General features: G+C 40.8%; 1 protein-coding gene and 1 pseudogene across 1 annotated transcript; both read right to left on the bottom strand.

The window, feature by feature from the left end:
• Positions 1 to 1593: 1593 nt before the first annotated feature.
• LOC135715082 (uncharacterized) lies at positions 1594 to 5832 on the bottom strand. The gene has a single exon (XM_065238495.1). It carries the CDS (start codon positions 5830 to 5832, stop codon positions 1594 to 1596), a length of 4239 nt encoding a protein of 1412 aa, XP_065094567.1.
• A 5574-nt stretch (positions 5833 to 11406) lies between these two features.
• LOC135715084 (eukaryotic translation initiation factor 2 subunit 1-like) lies at positions 11407 to 12493 on the bottom strand (annotated as a pseudogene).
• Positions 12494 to 20976: the final 8483 nt, after the last annotated feature.

The following is a 20976-nucleotide window of genomic DNA, read 5'->3' on the forward strand; positions in this document are numbered from 1 at the left end:
TCACAAAGTTTCACCGGTTTTACGGGTTTTACTGAACTGGAACCCACAGACACCCACTCCGACGGCCTCCCGGATCTCGAACCCGGATCCCAACACCCATAGATCGCACCGAAAAATGCCCTGTCTGCCGAACATAGGAATTTTCGTACATTTTCGAAATGTCCAATTTAACTGAAAATTCACCAGACGTTGCTTCATATGCACTGCAATATCGATTTTTTTTAACACATCGCGCTAACTTCGCGGAATCGAAATCTCTGAAAAAATAAATGTTTTTATTTATTTTTTTCGTTAGATGGCGCCTCCGTCATTTTACAATTTTATATAACATTTTTTGTCAACAGATGACGCTTCACTTTTCAGAAAGCGATATCTGTTGCTTAAATCGAACCTTACGTTGACACTCATGCTTAATTCCCTTATACGTACACGGTAAGAAAAAAGTCCCCAAAAGAAAGTTCTTTTCACTCATCTCGGCACTATAGCGCAGGAACCCAAAAGTAGGTAAAGCGGTAGTTTTAGCGGTAGTAAAAGTAGTTTTACTAGTAGAATTCGTATGGAATTTTCCACTAGCTTCTATCCAATAGTAAAATAGTTGTACCCAAAAGTAGGTAAATATTATTATACTCAACGTTGAGTTCCCACACTTTACTACCCCTGTTGGGTGGTTTTGCTCCTCCGTTTCTGACAACATTAGAAGGCGAAAAGGAGACAAACTAGTCAAAAGTAGGTAAAAGTGAACTGACCGTTGGGACTTTTTTCTAACCGTGTAGGTCATACACGGTGTTTCGTGAAAAGTGAGGGACCAAGGTAAAAATTTCATATGACAAATTTTTCACCTCCAATCTAAAGAGAATATCATATGAAAAATTAATACTTCTAGGGAGGTCCAAGGAGAAAATATCATGAAAAATTGTCACCTACAATTATGAAAAGAGGGGACCAAGATGAAAATATCATTTAATTTTAATTGATACTTCCAATTATGGAAACAAAATATCATATGAAAAATGGATACCTTCAATTATGAAAAGGGAGGTGTTCCCGAAGGGAAACCAAATTTTTAAAGCAGCAACTTTTTTTTGATGCAACGCTTAAACTGTAATTTATTTATCATCAATAAATAATCATAATAATAATTAAGTAAATTACTCACAACAAAGTGGTTTCCTTTACCACTAGACTCCGTTTTCTGATTTCCCTCAATTTGGCGAACTTGAGTACCGCTACCCTCACCGTAATCTGTTTGGTGGGTTTTCTGGGAGAAACACAATCAGGTAAGTAAATGAATTAATCTCACTTCTTCTCACTACTTACAGCTTTGAACCACGATTTGAACCGACCGATTCTTGTTGCACTATCTGTTAGCTAATTGCGAAATTGAACTCAATAAACTACTTTTACTGTTGAATTTAATTGCTACAAATTGCACCGTAAACAACCGACTTTTGTTGCAATGGCGAACTTATCCTTTTCTATCTGTTTTGTTTTGTTTTCCTTATGTACTATCTCCACTATCATCTGTATTGTTTTGTACTTTCTACTACTAACACTCCAGCGCGCGAGCTGTCATGCTGCAGCTATGCTCGTTAACTAGGGGTGTCCAAGCGGCGTCTCAACACCCCGGCCCGTAACATCCGGCATTCTAGGATTTTCCTTACCTCCATCGCCGCTAGGTTCACCACGCTCTCCATCCGAGCCCTTCATCACCGTCTCTTGCTTTGGCCACTGCTCTTGCGACCGATATAGGAACGCTGGCCCGTTAAACCATTCTCCTTCACTTTGCAACGGCGGACCTTGTCCCCACTTCGTCAGCACGTCTGCGATGTTCAGCTTGGTCGAAATCCATCTCCAATCTTCTACCTTCGTCAGCTCTTGAATCTCACCGACCCGGAATGCAACGAATTGCTTATATCGGTGTTGATCGGAATTGAGCCAACTGCACACAGTGCGAGAGTCCGTCCAGAAAACGGTGCGACTGATCTGATAAGAGTGCGTGCCCAGGATCGTTTGACTCATCCGAGCACCCATCAACTCCAGGCGTGGAATCGATTGACGTTTTATCGGCGCCACCTTCGCCCGGGACATCATCAGACTGCAGTGAACTTCTCCTTCGATGACCGCTCTCAAGTATGCTACGCAGCCGTATCCATGTTCGCTGGCGTCGGTGAAGATGTGTACTTCCATCGAGTCGACTTCGGCAGCCTTGGCACTACCGATATAGCAACGTGGAATCCAGATAGGTTCAACCTCTGGCAGAAGATTTGTCCAACGCTTCCACAACTCCCAGGAAATGGCATCGATTTCTTGGTCCCAATCGCAGTTCGAACGCCACAGATGTTGAATAATGATTTTGCCGTGTATGGTGAATCCCATCACATAGCTAGCAACAAGCCTTTTCGTTGGTCGTTTTCCTTCGTACAGGTACGGCTTCAACTCCTCACGATGCATCGTCGAGAATGCGAACTCATCCATGTCTGGATACCAGATGACTCCCAGAACTCTTTCCTTAGATGTCTCCTTGTCGCGCCCGAAGTGTACTGGAACGGGCGGCTTTGGCTCTCCCAGAGCCTGGAGAATTTCTGGGGCATTGGAAGCCCAGTTCCGGATTTCGAAGCCTGCTTTCTGGTGGACCAAGCACACCTCCTGCGCCAACTTCACAGCCTTTTCCACCGAGTCGACGCTGTCGAAGTAATCATCGACGTAGTGGCGATGTATGATGGCAGCAGCTGCTTCGGGATACTGAGCGGCGAATTCTTCAGCGTTGCGGTTCTTGACAAACTGAGCCGAGCAAGGAGAGCTTGTCGATCCGAATGTCACCACGTCTATGACGTAGATGTTTGGCGAATCGTCCGGAGATTTCCTTAAAACGAATCGCTGATTTTGCTTGTCTTCGGCGCGAATCTTCATTTGGTGAAACATCTCCTTCAAATCTCCACCGAACGCAATTCGCCATTCGCGAAAACCGAAGAGAACCTTGATCAGCGGAACCAGCATGTCGGGCCCTTTCAGCAACTGTGAATTCAGAGAAATCCCTTGCACCGTCGCTGCCGCATCCCACACAAGACGTATCTTACCTGGTTTTTTGGGGTTTTGCACTACGCTGAGTGGGAGATACCATACCTCGTTGGGAGAAGTTCCAGCTAATTCATCCTTGGTAGCCAGGTGTGCATAGGCTTTCTCCTGATATTCGTCGATCTGCTTGCAGACGTTTTTGTGTAACTCCGGATTCCTCTCTAGACGCCTCTCCAGCTGGTTCATTCTTCTGACGGCCATATGGAAACTTTCCGGAAACCGTGGATCATCTGTTTTCCACAGTAGGCCGGTTTCGAAGCGTTCGCCGATCCGTTTGGTCGTCCGCTCGAGAATTTCCCGTGCTCGTTTATCCTCCGTAGACTCCTGCTGTACAGCCACCACCGATTCCTCCAGAGCGTAATGGCTTTTAGGCAGTTCGTGTAGGTCCTCGTTGGTGGTTCCTTGGTGGTATCCGAAGTAATTTCCCGCTGCAACCGTGGTGGAGTGCCTTGGACCGTATACCGTCCATCCAAGTTTGCACCGAACCGCGATCGGATCTGCCGGTGCACCAACCTTCGCCTCTATCGGAGCAAACGAGTGAATATTGTTCAGTCCGATGAGTAGTTCCGGTTGCCCGTCGTACGACTCGATTGACAATCCTCGCATGTGGTGATATTGTGCGGCAAGCTCTTTGAAATCCAGCCTCTGGCGTGGCAGCATCAGTTTTCCAACCGTACGGACACTATGCAGCAGCAGCTTGTTGCCCGCATCGGCACTAACACCCGACGCCCACAGATTCATCCGCCGGGACTCCTTCTCTTCGCGCGTGATATCGGCCGTCCACTTGATCGTCAATCGCTCCTGTACTCCGACGACGCCCAGCCGATCAGCTAGTTTCTTCTCTACCAACGTGACGGAGGCACCCTCGTCTAGAAACGCTAGCACCGTGATCGATTTTCCACCACAGTGGAGCTGTACCGGAACCATACGGAACATGACCGTGCAGTTGGAACGAATATGTGCGCTCATTCCAACAGCGTTTCTCACTGGATGCATCAGCGGATTGTGGAACTCCCTGCAATCGCTGACGTTACAGCGGATTTTAAACTTGCAATGCCCTCCATGATCATTGAGGCACACGTTGCATAGTTTGTCGCGAGTTACTACCTTCATCCGGTCCGCATACCGAAGCTTCCTGAAATCCGCGCAGTGCCGAAGACGGTGTTCCGTGCTGTTACATTGATTGCATGGCTTCAATCTTTTCCGGTCGTTCGAACTGGGACCTGGACCATTGGCTTCGTTGTGGCAGTACAGCGCACCTTTCTCCTTCGGCGTCTTCTTCCAGGACGATGGCCCACTTTTTGACTGGTATGATGGCTTGAAATCGATATCGACATTGGCCTCGCAAGCATCCGACACGATGTCCATCAGGAAATCCGTTAGCGTTCGTAGCGTTGGTTCCTTCTTGCCTCTCCAGTAGTGAACCCATTCACGCTTTTCCCGATCGGGTAGTTTGGCAACCAGAGATTTTATCAGAAGCGGGTTGACGAGATGATGTCGAAGTCCCGCGGCCTCCAGATGTCCGCAGAGTTGCTCCACAGTGTTTCCAAATGGGACAAAGCTCCACAGGTTATCCGCTTTTGGAGGTTCCAGCTGGTTAACTTTGTCTAGAAGACTTTGAAGCAGTTGCTCCGGACGGCCGTAATGTCTGCGAAGTTTCTCGATGACCTTCGGAATAGATTCTGGAAGAAGCAGCTGACCAGATACCAGCTCGAGGGCGTCACCTTCAAGGGCTTCCTGCAATCGCATCAGGTTCTCGTGGTTCATGTAACCACATGCATCGTTGGATGCTTTGTAGGCCGCGTGAAACAATGGCCATTGCGCTGGATTGCCCGAGAATTTGGGAAGTTTGTACGTTAATCCCTTTCTCGCGGCCAGCTGGGCTTTTGTCGGTCCGATCCTCTTAACCTTTTTCGGCTTCACGATTTCCTCTTCCAGCGATGCTTCGGATAGGCTTGTATCATCGGATTCGTCGTCGTCTTGATCGTCCTCATCGTCAGTTTCTTCGTCGTCTTGCTCATCGGTGTATTCGTCGTCATCGAGTAGCTTCTTCACGTTCTCCTTACTCAGCTTCAACTGGTTTTTGTTGTATTTACCGCTAGGTTCCGCTCGCATCTCGTTTCGGACTACTTTATTTACTACGGGCTTTTTGACGGCCGAAAGCCCTGCTAACTCCTGATCAAGATCCGCCATTTGTTCCTCGAACGATTTCTGGTTCGCCTTCATCCGCTTGATCTGCTCCATCTTCTTCTTGAGCATCTCCGCTTGCCAAGCCTTTTGCTCCTTTTCTTCTTCCGCGCGCATCTGCAGCTCCAACTCCATCTTCTTACTTTCGAACGCACGCTGCATCTCCCTTTCCTTTTTTCGCAGCTGCAGCTCCACCGCCAGCTCTTCGTATTGCTTCTTCTGACGTTCTTCTAGCGCCCGCACTTTTGCCTCCACGCTAGACGCCCCTAAGCGAGAGTTGACGCTGGATTTGTCAGACTCGTCAGTTTGCTTCTTGCTCCGAGCCTGCTTCTTGGCGTCCTTCTGCTTTTGGTACTCCTGAGCCTTCTCCTGACAGGCTTTACTTTGGCAGTACCACTTCTTCATCGATTTGCCCTCCGAGATGCCCACGCAACGGGAATGGAACCATTCGGAACACCCGTCGCAGCCGATCATCTCTTCCGCGCACGTTGATGGACCGCAAATCCCACACGGAGTTTCCGTGAGATTAAGGACGGTTTTGTCCTTCACGGATTCGGAATCGGATGTCATTTTGTGGCAGGTCCGACTTCTCACTTGGACACTTTGAGTGTCACTTTGTTTTTAAGAATGTTCCCGAAGGGAAACCAAATTTTTAAAGCAGCAACTTTTTTTTGATGCAACGCTTAAACTGTAATTTATTTATCATCAATAAATAATCATAATAATAATTAAGTAAATTACTCACAACAAAGTGGTTTCCTTTACCACTAGACTCCGTTTTCTGATTTCCCTCAATTTGGCGAACTTGAGTACCGCTACCCTCACCGTAATCTGTTTGGTGGGTTTTCTGGGAGAAACACAATCAGGTAAGTAAATGAATTAATCTCACTTCTTCTCACTACTTACAGCTTTGAACCACGATTTGAACCGACCGATTCTTGTTGCACTATCTGTTAGCTAATTGCGAAATTGAACTCAATAAACCACTTTTACTGTTGAATTTAATTGCTACAAATTGCACCGTAAACAACCGACTTTTGTTGCAATGGCGAACTTATCCTTTTCTATCTGTTTTGTTTTGTTTTCCTTATGTACTATCTCCACTATCATCTGTATTGTTTTGTACTTTCTACTACTAACACTCCAGCGCGCGAGCTGTCATGCTGCAGCTATGCTCGTTAACTAGGGGTGTCCAAGCGGCGTCTCAACAGGAGGTCCAAGGAGAAAACATGTTTGTCTACGGTGAAAATATCATAAGTCAAATTGTCACCTACAATTTTGAAAGTGGGAACCAAGGAGAAAATATCATATGAAAATTCGACACTTCCAATCACGGAACCAAATTTTGTTCATTTAAATCAAAAATATATATGTCCATTATATTTTTTCCCTTGTTTTCCGTCGATCTTGTTTTCCGTGCTGAGCACTAACGCTACCGACGCCAGGAAGACAGCTCCCACACCTGGACCCACCCTATCGACCCATCAACTCATGAACCGGGGACCAACGGCTTTACTTTCCTTCCGAAGGAAAGCGTGATCAGAGATGTTATGCCTCAGAACATCCCGGCGGCGCCGACTGGGATTGAACCCAGGCCTGCTGGGGTGAGAGGTAATCACGCTTACCACTACACCACCGGCGCCGCTGGACGTTTATTTTCAACACGAATATTTTTAAAATAAACGTAACAATAATTTTGTTTTTAACATTATTAACAATAACTTCAAACATGGAATACGTTTGAAATCAACCTAGTGTATGATTGTGGCTAGAGCAAACTGAGTTTACGTTTACGTTTACCTCATATATGTTTGTTTCGACCTCGGTTTCGACGGTAAATTTTTCTGCGTGAATTATGCAACGAGGGGACCAAGATGAAAATATTAAATGAATAATTGTCACCTCCAATTATTAAAAGGTAGGTCCAAGGTGAAAATATAATATGAAAAATTGTAACCTCCAATTTGAAAAGGGGGGACCAAGGTGAAAAAATCATATGAAAAATTGTCATCTTCAATTATGAAAAGGGGGGACCAAGAAAAAATTGACAAGTGATCAACAACAGAAGAATTTTCGAACATTTTAATTTGATTTAGAAATGTCAAATGTAAGTGAAAATTTACCAAATCGAACACACACAGAAACAAAATCCATTGGCAAAATTACTATATTGATGGTTTAAATTAAATACTCCCACCAATAGATTTGTGCAGAAACGAAATTCATTTAATTTTACTATTTTTTCTATCAAAACTACTATGCCGCTTGAGTAAGCATAGTAGTTTTGACAGAATGGTATTAACTTTGTTTATATTTATAGTCAACTATACTGAAATCATGGTAGATTTAACGGCATTAAGCGTAGTTATTACAGCATTAGAACTAGAACAGATAACCCGTAAACCAGACAAACTCAGAAAATGGGTTTACTTTATATTCACAAATCCGGGGGATGCAAATATACGTTGGTAAAATAAAGGTGAAGGTAAAAAAAAATTACTCATTACACTTTCAAGTTATCGTGTAGACATTTCTCTTTCAACTGCACTGAATATGAAACTAGCTCAGAGAGAGAGAGAGAGAGAGAGAGAGAGAGAGAGAGAGAGAGAGAGAGAGAGAGAGAGAGAGAGAGAGAGAGAGAGAGAGAGAGAGAGAGATACTGGAGACACTGGAGAGATACTGGAGAGAACGCATGACGCTTTTTGAAAATTCTCCTATTTCGAAAAAAAAACTGGGTGGAATGAATTATATACTATATTTTTTCTCAACAGATGGCACCAACTCCGTTTTTATGAAACGCGGACCCAGTGAGGAAAATCAACTAATATTTTTCTCGCATATACACGGTAAGAAAAAGTCCCAACGGCCAGTTCACCTACTTACCTACTTTTGACTAGTTTGTCTCCTTTTCTCCTACTAAACGGACAAGCAAAACCACCCAACAGGGGTAGTAAAGAGTGGGAACTCAACGTTGAGTATAATCACTGTTGGGTCCAACTGGTTAAAAAGCCAGTGGAAAATTCCATACGAACTGCACACAAGTAAATGAAAAATACTTTGACTCGCTTTACCTACTTTTGGGTTCCTGCACTATAGTTCCGAGATGAGTGAAAAGAACTTGGGTACTTTTTGACGTAGGACTACGTCTTTGATTTCTATATGGGGGTACACTTTGTGAAAACCGAAAATGGAACATGTAACAAATTAAGAAAGATTTTGAACGTTAATAACTCAGCTTCCCCTGGTCCAATTTCAATAATTTTATCACCAATCGATCAGAAATATGGCTACGCATCGATAACAATGCTTTCGAATGTTGATTTTCAACAAGAAACTATTGAAAAACTGGTAAATTTCCAACATTGTCCAAAAGCGTTGAATTAACTAACAAATTCACCAATTACCTACATGCATATGCTGCTTCCCCAGCACAGTCGTCAGAGAGTAGTAAGTAGACGAAACAAGTCGAAGTGGCATTCGTCTCTGATCCTCGGGCGCGTGCGAATAGGGAGTACGGAATTGCGTAATATTTTGCACACTCATCGCCATATTCAGAACCACACGAACGCGCAGTTAGCTACCTATAGACAACCAGCTCTGCCGGTACCATATTTTTTCACTTCTCATTGGCTACTGTGTATAGCCAATAGGAAGCGAGAAAATTTGGTACCGGCAGAGCTGGTTGTCTATATAACAGGTAGCTAACTGCGCCTTCGCATTAGTTGCGATTCACCAGTTCAACGGTAAACATCGGTGACGGTGTCATCCAGGGCCTGCCATTCGTCGTCTGGCTCGACGTGGTGGTGTCAAGTTCATCTCACCTGATGTACGAGGAAACCCGAGGTGTGCCGAGAAAATGTGATCCGTGATGCCGTCACTGAATACGTCATCATCATCTTCACCCTTTTCAGGGCCACCAACATTTTCCTTTTGATATGAATTTTCTGAACAACTAAAATTCATATCAAAAGGATCTTTTCAGGGCAATCATAGAGAACCCCACTAAAATTCTTATTCCTACACAAAACACAAGCTCTTGCTGCAGTTAACAAAAATATATATTATATCATACCACGTAGTCCTACGTCATCATTGCGTACAACCCCATTGGGCTGTCCCTTCTAACCGTGTTTTTCTAACCGTGTAGGTTCTAAAACTGGATTGGGCCCATCGCTAAAAATCTGCAATTTATCATATATCTAGACGAACGCGTCATTTGGTCGGTACTAATGGAAAATTTAGTCGATGGCATTACATCCATTTCCCCTAGATAACATTTTTTGTCAACAGACGACGCTTCACCTTCAGAAAGCGACAGCTGTTGTGTATTTGCAGTATTTCATGCTCAAATTCGCATGTGATTCGTGAAAACTCAATTTTCAAACAATACACCAAATTTCAATCGCTGAAAATCAGCAAAATTTAGCTTGATGAAAGATCAATCAATTAATCGATTAACGAACCGAAAAGTAAAATATTTGTAATCATCACCGATCGTTTCAAACATGTGCTGCACTCTCATTGGTGGAAAAATGACAGCACGGTGAACAAAAAATAATCGATTAGTTGTTAATCGAGTAATTAAAAAATGCGACATCTCTGATTTTGATGTGATTGTTTTGATAAAAAAGTGCGCAAAATTTCATCTTTACCAAGGGGGCAGTAAAACCACAAAATTACCTTGCATACGGGGGGTATTCATCGGATGAAAGGGACCGTGAAAGAGGACACTAAAATAGAAAATTTTTCTTCCAACAGTTTCATCTTTGGTATCATTGTGCTTGCCACACAATATACAAATTCCGAGGGGGACGAAAGTAATCCATTCTGCATTTAATTTAACAGATTTCAAATAAATTTGCTGAATAATTACGATAAACACCGGATAAATTCGATCCGTAATGATTAATAACACGTGTCTTCAGATGTCATCCGATTTCATCCACTATTAATCGATAATATTGGATATATCGGATAATTCTGCTCGTTACTGCTGATGTTATGTTTAGTGTGTATCGCAGTGTTACCTGTCAACGGGGAAAACCGGAAACTGCTTGTCATCTCGCTTGTGATTCAAATTCAAAAATGGAAATCAATATTAGCAATTTTTGGAAAGAGGTTTCCAAAATTACGGGGCCAATTCCAATAAGTGTTCGGGCGGAGCTGGAAGGAACAAAATATCTCCATGGAGGCTTGCGGAGAATTTGCGTATATTTCTGTACCGGAGGAATCTTTTGAAAGTGACGAAGAGATCCATAATGCAACCCACTTATTTGGAAACGTTGGCGCTGAACTTAACATAAAAGATTCATCAGCTTTCAACTCACGAAATACGTTTCAAATTCGAAATCGCAACGGAAGCATTGTGCGTGTGAAAAAATCTACATTCCTTTGGATGCTGATGTCGGAAACGGAAAGGTGCAGAATTACATAATTACAAACGTTATTTTTCAGTAATAAAATCAAACACTATTCACACAAAATTTATGCATCATAAGGCTTTTGAGTGGGGAGGGAGTGGGTTTGGAAACTGTGACGAGTATACAGATAAAATTTAAGGCCCATACAAAAAAACGTGAGAAAGGGGGAGGGGGGTTGAAAATGGGCCAAATTTGCGTTACGTAACTAATGGACCTTCCCTTACAGTTTTTTGCATTAAAATGCTTTTTTTTAAATAAATTATGGTTTCTTACAAATTCAAAGTTATAAAGGCCAGATATCTACACCAATTCTTTATTTTATCTTTTGATCCCATTATCGTACATCTGTACATCCCGTAATCGTCCGCCTCCTTCCACGAAGATTCCTCCTTCACATGGCCATGGCCCATACCGGCAGTATCCCCCATCAGGACTCTATCGGTAAACTTGGCATAGATCCGATAGGGCTGCAGCGGTTCCAACTTCGTCGCCAACACGGACCTGTCGTATCACAGGAGATCGACATTCATGTTGAAGTACACCCCGTCGAACTTACACAGGAACAGGTTTTCCATCTCCCGCCGCTGGCCAGCCAATTCCGCGTTGAAGTAGATCATCGAGTAAAAGTTGAGGTTTTTCGACACCTGTGCATCGAGCGTGTACAGTTGCTCCGACAGAGGGACCTTCACTGCCAGTAGGGGTGTAATCAGTGTGACGGCAATAATGGTCGTCCTTAGCGGTGATCACTTTCGGTGCCATCAGTACCTTGAACACATTGCCGAGATTCTCGATCGTTTCCATGACCTTTTCAATTACCAGTTTCAGGCCTTTCAGCCCGTTGGCTTTCTCCGGCGTTGAGGTTGTCATGGCTAAAACGATATTTCTGATAACTACTGCATTATTTAATACTGCTGAGTGATAAATTTACCATACAAATCAATCTTGATCCAAAGGTTCCTCCGTCGAGAGATCTAGGCCAGCCCGCAGCGCAGTCTTGACTGCATCGAAACCCTCGTAACCGTAGCAAGCAAATCCAATATTTGCTCGGATCTTAACCACTTGCTAGGTAAGCTTCCGCTTGATGTTACTCAACAGAATTTCTTTCACTTCCCGTTCCAGCCACATTCGTCCGAGATGGCTCACTGCAATATCTATTAGATAATTACAATCTAAACCCATAATCCACAAGCAAAATCTACTTACATGACACACTGTTTGAACACATGAACATTGAGCTTCTCCTCGAAGCGCCAGGCGGTCTTTTCATACAGTTCCTCCAACTGCTCGTTAAAGAACTTCATATCAACCAAATGCCGGAGGATCGAATTCACTGCCTTGGCCTTGGCAAATCGCTCCGTACATGTTTCCACATCTTCCGACGAAACTCGTCCCTTGAACAGATCGATGTATCCCTTGAATTAGTCCACACGGATTGTGACCACTGGTTCGGTTTTACGGATAAATCTGCGGAACAATTCTGACAACAAACGAATGTTGCAATACAATGTTTTGCTAATTTGAGGCAAAAATGTCACGTCACCTTTCATTAGGTCCTATCTACATTGATCGATTTTATCATCGACTCTCTCTTTGAATCACCATGGCTGCGCAAACAAATTTTGCGCTATTTTTGTCACATAGTTGGATAAAATAAGGTACTAGCTAGTACCCAGAATGTCAAACATAACAGATAATGTTGTTGCTACTGAGTTATTAACGAAAGAGAAAGTCAATGAAGAGATTCGATCAATGTAGATAGAACTTAATGAAAAGTGACGCGAGAAATCTCTTCTGTCAAAACAGCTGTCACCGTAATCTGTCACATGAAAATTAGAGATGTGACCCGATATGTCAGAGATGTGATCGATAAAAACGATATTTTTATTTTTTAGAGATTTAAGCTCGATAATATCGGATAAAATGGATTTGGCTGAATATTAATGAAATCATTAAACTGAAGAGATTTTTTTGCTAAATTCGAATAAATCTGGGACTTTCGCCCCCCTCGACAAATTCATGCATTGGTAATTGGCATCGAAAGCTCTCGATTAATAACTGTGGAAGTGCATTTAGAACACTAAGTTGAGAGCACGCAATAAGCAAATATGTGCTAAGCAATAAGTTTGAAATGCGAATAAGAAGAAGAAAAATTTAAGAAAATGGGTAAAAAACACCCATTTATTGACAGGCCACCCATATACCCATTAATGAGCAAACCATAGTTTAGTATTTTTATACCCATTAATTGATTCTCGTGAAATACCGTGAACGTTAATAACTTAGCTGCCCCTGAACCAATTTCAAAAAAAAAATCACCAATGGATCAGAAACATTTCTACGCATCAATAAAAATGCTTTTGACTGTTGATTTTTAAATTGAAACTATTGAAAAAGTGGTAAATTTCAAGCATTGTCCAAAAGCTTCGAAATAACTAACAAATCCACCAATTACGTACATGCATATGCTGCTTCCCCAAAACAGTCATCAGAGAATGGTTCCTAGATAAAACAAGTTGAAGTGACATTCGCCTCCGATCTTCGGGCGTGTACGAATAGGGAGGATGCAATTACGGAACATTTTGCTGCCAATTCAGAACCACACGCCCTCAACGACCACACAAAATGCTCTCCGTTTTTTCCTTGGATTTGTTTTCCGTTGATCTTGTTTTCCGTGCTGAGCACCAATACTACCCACACCTGAACCCTACCTATCGACCCATCAACTCATGAACCGGCGACCAACGGCTTTACTTCCCCCGCCGACTGGGATTGAACACAGGTAATTACGCTTACCTGAGTGAGAGGTAATTACGCTTACCACTACACCACCGGCACCGCTGCTCTCCAGAGTTGTAAACCTGTAACCAAACTTGGAAGCAGGGGATACTCTATATAAATTCTATTCTAACTCTTTTCTGAAATGACTTCTAACTTTTCAGGGCCACCAATGTTACGTTGGTGATAAGTTTTAACCTCCGAAACCATACAGAGTGCGTCCCTGTCGCTTCAGAGCGTAAACGACATCCATGGCCGTGACGGATTTGCGCTTGGCGTGTTCAGTACAGGTGACGGCATCACGGATCATAATTTCTAGAACACCTTCAGCAAACCTTGGATTTCCTCGTAGATCAGACCGGAGATACGCTTGACACCACCACGTCGAGCCAGACGACGGATGGCAGGCCCTGGATGTTATCACGCAGAATTTCCCAATATCGACAAAGCTGCATCATCATGACTGTGTGTAGCCAATGGGAAGCGAGAAAATATGGTAACGGCAGAGTTGGTTGTCTCTATAAGAGGTTGCTAACTACGCTTTTGGCTTAGTTTCGATTCACCCGTTCAACGACAAACATCAAGCAACAATGACTGGTCGTGGCAAGGGAGACAAAGATCTTGGAAAAAAGGCGCTAAGCGTCATCGAAAGGTTCTGCATGATAACATCCAGGGTATTACCACAGACAAACAGACGTAAGTCTTTGAAAAACTTTTTCTTGAAAACATAGTATCTCAAAACATAGGACCTCAGTAACGACATCTCTCGGGTTTCTCGCGGAAAAGAAGCTTGCTCGCTAACTCGCAACCAATATTGCATAAAAGTTCTATAGAATGTATAGAAACGTCAAAGTGATCCGATGCCAGCGCTGCGGCGAGTAGGTCGCGGAACTGATAATATTCAAATCAACCGTTAAATACGTGAACGACGATACACAATGAAGAGTTACGTCTGTTTGTCTGTAGTAGGGTTACGGTATGTAATGTGGGTCTAGTCCTTTCATTCGGCCTATCACGCAAATAAATAATTAATTAAGGAATATTACACAAAAAATAAGGAAAATATTGATCACTGATGATTGATAAATGTGTACCACACACAAATCAATTTATATCACAACATTTCAATACATTTTCAGCTCTCGTAAGTAATAAAACTGGTTGAGAATATCACTCTGTTCGGAGTTTTTAGCCGCCATGACTTCTAAGGTTAAGATGGGAAGGTTGCACTGACGATCATCAAATGGCCTGATTATGGCATTTATTGAATGGAATTACCTGATAATACACACTAGACGTAAAACTCACAGTTACTGTTTGAATATTTTATGTTTATTTTAATTGTTTAACAACGTTTTCACAAGTAAATCATGGACCCAACTTTAGGGACACATTTCTTTTCTATGTTCCTAACTTTGGCCCATGAAATTCATTTGACAGCATATAGCAATAAGAGTAACGTCAACAATGTGGTTTGCATTTGGATGATAAGGAACGAACAGGAAGGGAGATTTTTTCTGCCAAATCTGTATAATGAACATCACAATGTTTTGATTTAGATATTCTGCGGTCGAAAGACGATAAGCGAAATTTTTAATTTTTAATTTTTAACTTGAGTGATTTAATGTAGTTTTCGTAAAATTTTCTCTAAGAAATGTTTTGAGGAATGAAGAGTATTAAGTTAACAGTGATAGTGATAAAAAAAAAATACATAAGAAAACGTTACCAAGAGCGTTTTTTTTGAGAATCAAACAGGATAGGACGAAGTTGCATCCATAAATAGACCCAATTTGGGGACAATAGACCGATATTACATACATTTCCCTGGTGAGTTTTTGTCTTAAAAAAAGTAAGTTTTTCAACTTTTTGCGGTTCCTGATAGCAAACGACATGATAAGCATATCTAAGCATACCATTTAGCAGTAGAATATCGTTTGCAGGTAAATTAATTGATGAGTTATGATTAAAAACGTAATCTATGGCTGCATATTAGACCGAGGTTAGGGACGTATACCCTATTACCAACAATCAATACTAAACTAACGATTTTAAATTGGCTCACCACTTTAGTAGCCTATTGGTCCCAAGCAAACGATTAACGTACCCTATTCTAGTTGAAATTCTATTACTACACTATGTTTGTTTTGATTCGCTATGAAAGTTTGACAGATAACATCAGGGGTGTGTGGATTCATGCAGAACATGCAGGGGTGAGTGAAATAGCTTGGGACTGCTTGGGACCGTTGTTCTGGTACTGAGTGAGCCAAAAATAATAATGATTTTCTTCGGGACCCAGTGGTCTTAGAGTTACCTCTATGGTATTACTAAGCCTGCCATCCGTCGTCTGGCTCGACGTGGTGGTGTCAAGCGTATTTCCGGTCTGATCTACGAAGAAACCCGAGGTGTGCTGTGCTGAAGGTGTTCCTAGAAAAATCCGTGATGCCGTCACCTACACTGAACACGCCAAGCGCAAAACCGTTTCGGCCATGGATGTCATTTACACTCTGAAGCGACAGGGATGCACTCTGTACGGTTTCGAAGGTTAAAACTTATCAACAACGTAACAAAACGGGCGTTTTCAGGGCCACCAAGTTCATTTCAGAAAATTAATTAGATTAGAATTTATATAGAGTCACCCATGATTCACCCATTCAATTTGTCACTAAATACATCAAAATGATACAAAAATCAAATAATTTTTTAGGGAAATAAATTATGTTCTAGTTGTAGTCTTATCGGCGGGTTAAATTTATTCCGTTTCACTTTCATAAACTGAGAAACCCTCATAGTATGCATTCTCCTGCTGCATGACATCTTAGAAATCGTCCGAACCGTTAAATAATACAGAGTACAGAGAGTATAGACAAGTACAGAGAGTACAAAAGGAGAGGAGCCAGTATCGTTACTTGATAGCAAACTACTCATGATGGGAGGAGTCTGTGTATTTTACCGGCGTGTTCAAAAAGAAAGGTAATCAAAATTTCATTTGTTACATGCATGAGGCATGTAACAAAAAGTGTGTTGGTGAGTTCTTTGGCGTGAATGTTCCCGAAAAGATCAGTATTTTGTTCAAAAGTTCAAAAAAGTTCAGTATTATTATAAGTAAATGCAAAACAAATTTATTGGCAGATTTGGGCAAATTTTGACCTGTTTCATGCTACCGGAAGGTATGCTGGTCACAAATGCCGTGCCAAAGTGATTTCCTGCGCAAGTGATATGTATAAACGAGAATAAACACGAGGTCTAGTCATAATAGCAAAGTTTGCCATAAAGAAACCATCACAGTTCAGGGTCACCACAACTTTCTACAAAAGAGTTGAGTTATGAAATTCACTTAATTCCAAAATAATATCCGAAACGACAAACTAGAAAATCGAACAAAAATTTCGTAGTCCTACCCGAGGGGGGCGACACATCTAAATCTCAATTCTAGATGCTTAAAAAATCTCACACTAGCGAATCAATCTTCGAAAAATCATCTTTAATTTCTCGCATCTACTTGCATCGTGCTTGATCTTTTTGCAGGAAATCTTCAAAATCGACATAAATCTTCCTTCTATCTACTCAGCGTGCGTGCAGCTAGCCACAGCAAAACACAATCTTTTCTGCATCGTAGATAGAGTCGTCCCCCTCGGTCCTACCGCAGGGATGGAAAATCATTTACATTCATTTCGTGCATTGATTTACATTCATTTGCCGCTAACTTTTTTCACCAACAGAATACCATCAAATCAAGAGCAAATTTTCATTACGTCGAATGTAACAAAGGTAAACAAAGTCGAGCTATCAGTGTCAATCGATGCTCCTGCTATTACACTATATACTGTCCGAATATTGGATCACATCCCATTTTTAAATTTATTTACCAGTCGAATTGCTTTTTGACGTAATCACCTTCCGATCAAAATAGTTTTCGATGCTACTTAAGTCATCCAATTTCTATGGAGATGCCGTTTGCCTTAAGTAACAGCACTGAGAAACCCGTGAAAAGTGTACTTTCGTCGTTTCGCTTTCTCATTATTAAAGTGAATAAATCGAACTGTTTGTTTCTAAGATGATTTCGGTGGTCCTAAAATGATGAATGGGCTGCACGTAAGGAGACGTAATTGATAATTCTCCCGAATATCCTGGTAAATACACTTTGACTTAAGTAACAATAGGGGCGACGTATAATAACTTTTGACTCAAAAACCAGTATTTCTTAGCATGAAAGCTAGCAATTTGCCTTTGTATGATTAAAACCCGGCTGAATATGTTAAACATTGCTATCACTATGAGATTATATGTGTTTAATTGGAAATAGGAATAACTTTTCGGTCATCAAAACAAAACTTTATTTTTCTCGGATCGGTGCGAATGTTACTTACGACATAATGAAAATTTGCTCTTGAAATGATGTATGAAGCTTTTGTAGCTTTTGATATTAACTACAACTTTTGCAAATAACTAAAATCTGTATCTCTTATGGATGATGAATCAGAGCGATAAGAACCCACCATTGTTTTTTTGTGAATGTAAATTGCATTCACTGAAAAACAATAACATGTTCAGCCAGCTCTATTTCATCAAGCATAAGAGATTCAGATTTTAGTTATTTGCAAAAGTTGTAGTTAATATCAAAAGCTACAAAAGCTTCATACATCATTTGATGGTTAGTTAGAGGCAAATGAATGTAAATGAATGCACGAAATGAATGTAAATGATTTTCCATCCCTGGTTCTACGTCAACAATGCGGTCGTGTCTTGTACACCACCCTCCAACTTTTTTATGAAACGCGGCCATTTTTAGAAGAAAGCGACATCTGTTGTGCTCAAATTGCTCAAATTCGCATGTTGAAAATAGCAAGTCCGAGCGAATCGATGATGGTTTCAAAATTTTACACGGTGTCTGTAAATCTGCAAACTTAGATTTTTTGCACTCAGAGAGATTGCGGAGATTCAGCCAAATTTTTGCAAAGTCTCGGCAAAATTCCCGGCAATTCTGTGCAGAAAAATATAAATAAATTGGTTATTTGAATACCTCCAATTATGCAAAGGGGGGACCATGGAGAATATTTATCTCACCTCCAATTGTGTTCTAGGGTGAGTGAGGAATATATATATATCATAGAAATTTTCGAACATTATAATTTATTTTCGAAATGTCAAATGTAAGTAAAAAATCACTAAAGATAAGCCGTAATATGAACCATAACAAATCCGGGGGATGCAAATTTAACTCATTACTCATATTTTTACACATTAGTGCGTCTTTCAACTTTCAACATTTTTACTAGAGCACGGTGCACGGTGCATTATTTAAATCTGCAAATTTAGATTTTTTGCACCCGGCAAGGAAATTTTGGAAAATTTTGAAACTGCCAAATGTTAATATTTTTCTCGTAAGATAGCAGCCTCCGACATTTCACGCAATTTCGAAATTTTTCAGGAAATTTTTCTTCAACAGATGGCGCCAACTTCGTTTTTATGAAATGCGGCCATTTTTAGAAGAAAGCGACATCTGTTGTGCTCAAATCGCACGTTGAAAATAGCAAGTCCGAGAGGTACACGGTTTCTGTCAGAGAGATTGCGGAGATTCAGCAAAATTTTTGCAAAGTCTCGGCAAAATTAGTTTTTGTGCAGAAATATAGAAAATTTTGAAACCGCCAACCTATTAACATTTTTTAAAGAACCTCCAACATTTTTAAAAGAACGCATGAAGACATTTTTCAGCTAGAATATTTTTCTTCAACAAACGCGGCCATTTTTAGAAGAAAACGAACTCAAATTGTTGAAATTCGCAATGTTGAATGATGGTTTCTGTTTTTTAAATCTGCAAACATAGATTTTTTTTACTGATTGCGGAGATTCAGCAAAATTTTTGCAAAATCTCGGCTAAATTCCCGGCAAGTGTGCAGATATTTTCAGATATTTCAACATACTTCATAACAAATCCGGGGGATGCATATTTTTACACATTACTAGTCCAAGCGAATCGATGATGGTTTCAATATTTTACACGGTGCACGGTGTCTGTTTTGCATTATTTAAATCTGCAAACTTATAGCGAATTTGTTAATTATCGGGGTTGAACCGAAACCGAACTTTTTGTCAGTGCGAACCTCAACCGGAGTTAAGTTTTAAAAACAAACGATCAAACTGACGTTTGTCAGAAAACAAGCAGACCCGATCTTGATACCCGATCGGTTGGAACTGAATAATAAACAAATTCGCTATTAGATTTTTTGCACTCAGTGAAAATCTCGGCAAAATTCCCGGCAAAATACCGAGGCAGGGCTGTGCATCAATTGTGCATGCATATAGCATCAATTTATTTTCAGAATTTTCGATTTCAGACACCGTGTAAAAATTTTTAACTCATAAAACGAAGCAGTTCGCTGCGTTCGAAATGTCAAAATGCTATCTAACGAGAAAAATATAAATATAAAAAAAATATAAAAAACGGTTAAAGGTGAAAGCTTCATCTGTTGACAAAAAATGTTATATAAAATTATAAAATGTCGGAGGCTGCCATCTAACGAGAAAAATATTAATATTATTATTTTAATTCATTATTTAATTCTGAAATCGGATATTGCACACTTGTCGGGAAAAATTTCGTCATGCGTTGGCGGTTGCAAAATTCTAAAAATCAACTTGCCGGGAATTCTGCCGAGATTTTGCAAAAAAATTGCTGAGTGCAAAAAATCTAAGCGTGTAAAATTTTGCAACATGAAAATTTGAGCAAATTGAGCACAATGTTGAAGAAAATGCATTTCAATGCAATGTTCGTCAACTGGCAAAATCTCGGCAAAATTCCCGCTGGAAAATTTTGAAGCTGGCATTTAACATTTTTTGTCAACAGATGACGCTTCACTTTTCAGAAAGCGATATCTGTTGCTTAAATCAAACCTTGCGTTGACACTCACGCTTAATTCGTATATACGGAGGTCGTACACGGTGTTTCGTGAAAAGTGGGGGACCAAGGTAAAAATATCATATCATATATATCATATTAGCATTTGTAAACAAACTTTTTAAGGCCCTTTACACGCGAACCAAAGTACGCCCATGCATTCATTTACATTCATTTGCCTCTAACTTTTTTCATCAACAGAATACCATCAAATGATGTATGAAGCTTTTGTAGCTTTTGATATTAACTACAACTTTTGCAAATAACTAAAATCTGAATCTCTTATGCTTGATGAAATATAGCTGGCTAAGAGAATATATGAACAATTAATACTTCTAGGGAGGTCCAAGGAGAAAATATCATGAAAAATTGTCACCTACCAGTATGAAAAGATGAAAATATCATTTAATTTTAATTGATACCTCCAATTAGGGAAACAAAATATCATATGAAAAATTGATGCGTCCAATTAAGACTAAGGAGGTCCAAGGTGAAAATATCTTTTGTCGTCTACAATTTTGAAAGTGGGGACCAAGGAGAAAATATTATATGAAAATTCGACACCTCCAATCACGGAACCAAATTTTTTGTTCATTTTTATCAAAAATATATGTGTCCATTGTA

Source organism: Ochlerotatus camptorhynchus, unplaced genomic scaffold (genome assembly GCF_037179485.1).
Source record: "Ochlerotatus camptorhynchus isolate MF236.1 unplaced genomic scaffold, CSIRO-AGI_Acam_v1.1 ptg000799l, whole genome shotgun sequence".
Classification (NCBI taxonomy): domain Eukaryota; kingdom Metazoa; phylum Arthropoda; class Insecta; order Diptera; family Culicidae; genus Ochlerotatus; species Ochlerotatus camptorhynchus.

Bases quoted from the DNA above. Each gene is read 5' to 3' on its own strand.
- LOC135715082 (XM_065238495.1), bottom strand. From the start codon at position 5,832: ATGACATCCGATTCCGAATCCGTGAAGGACAAAACCGTCCTTAATCTC.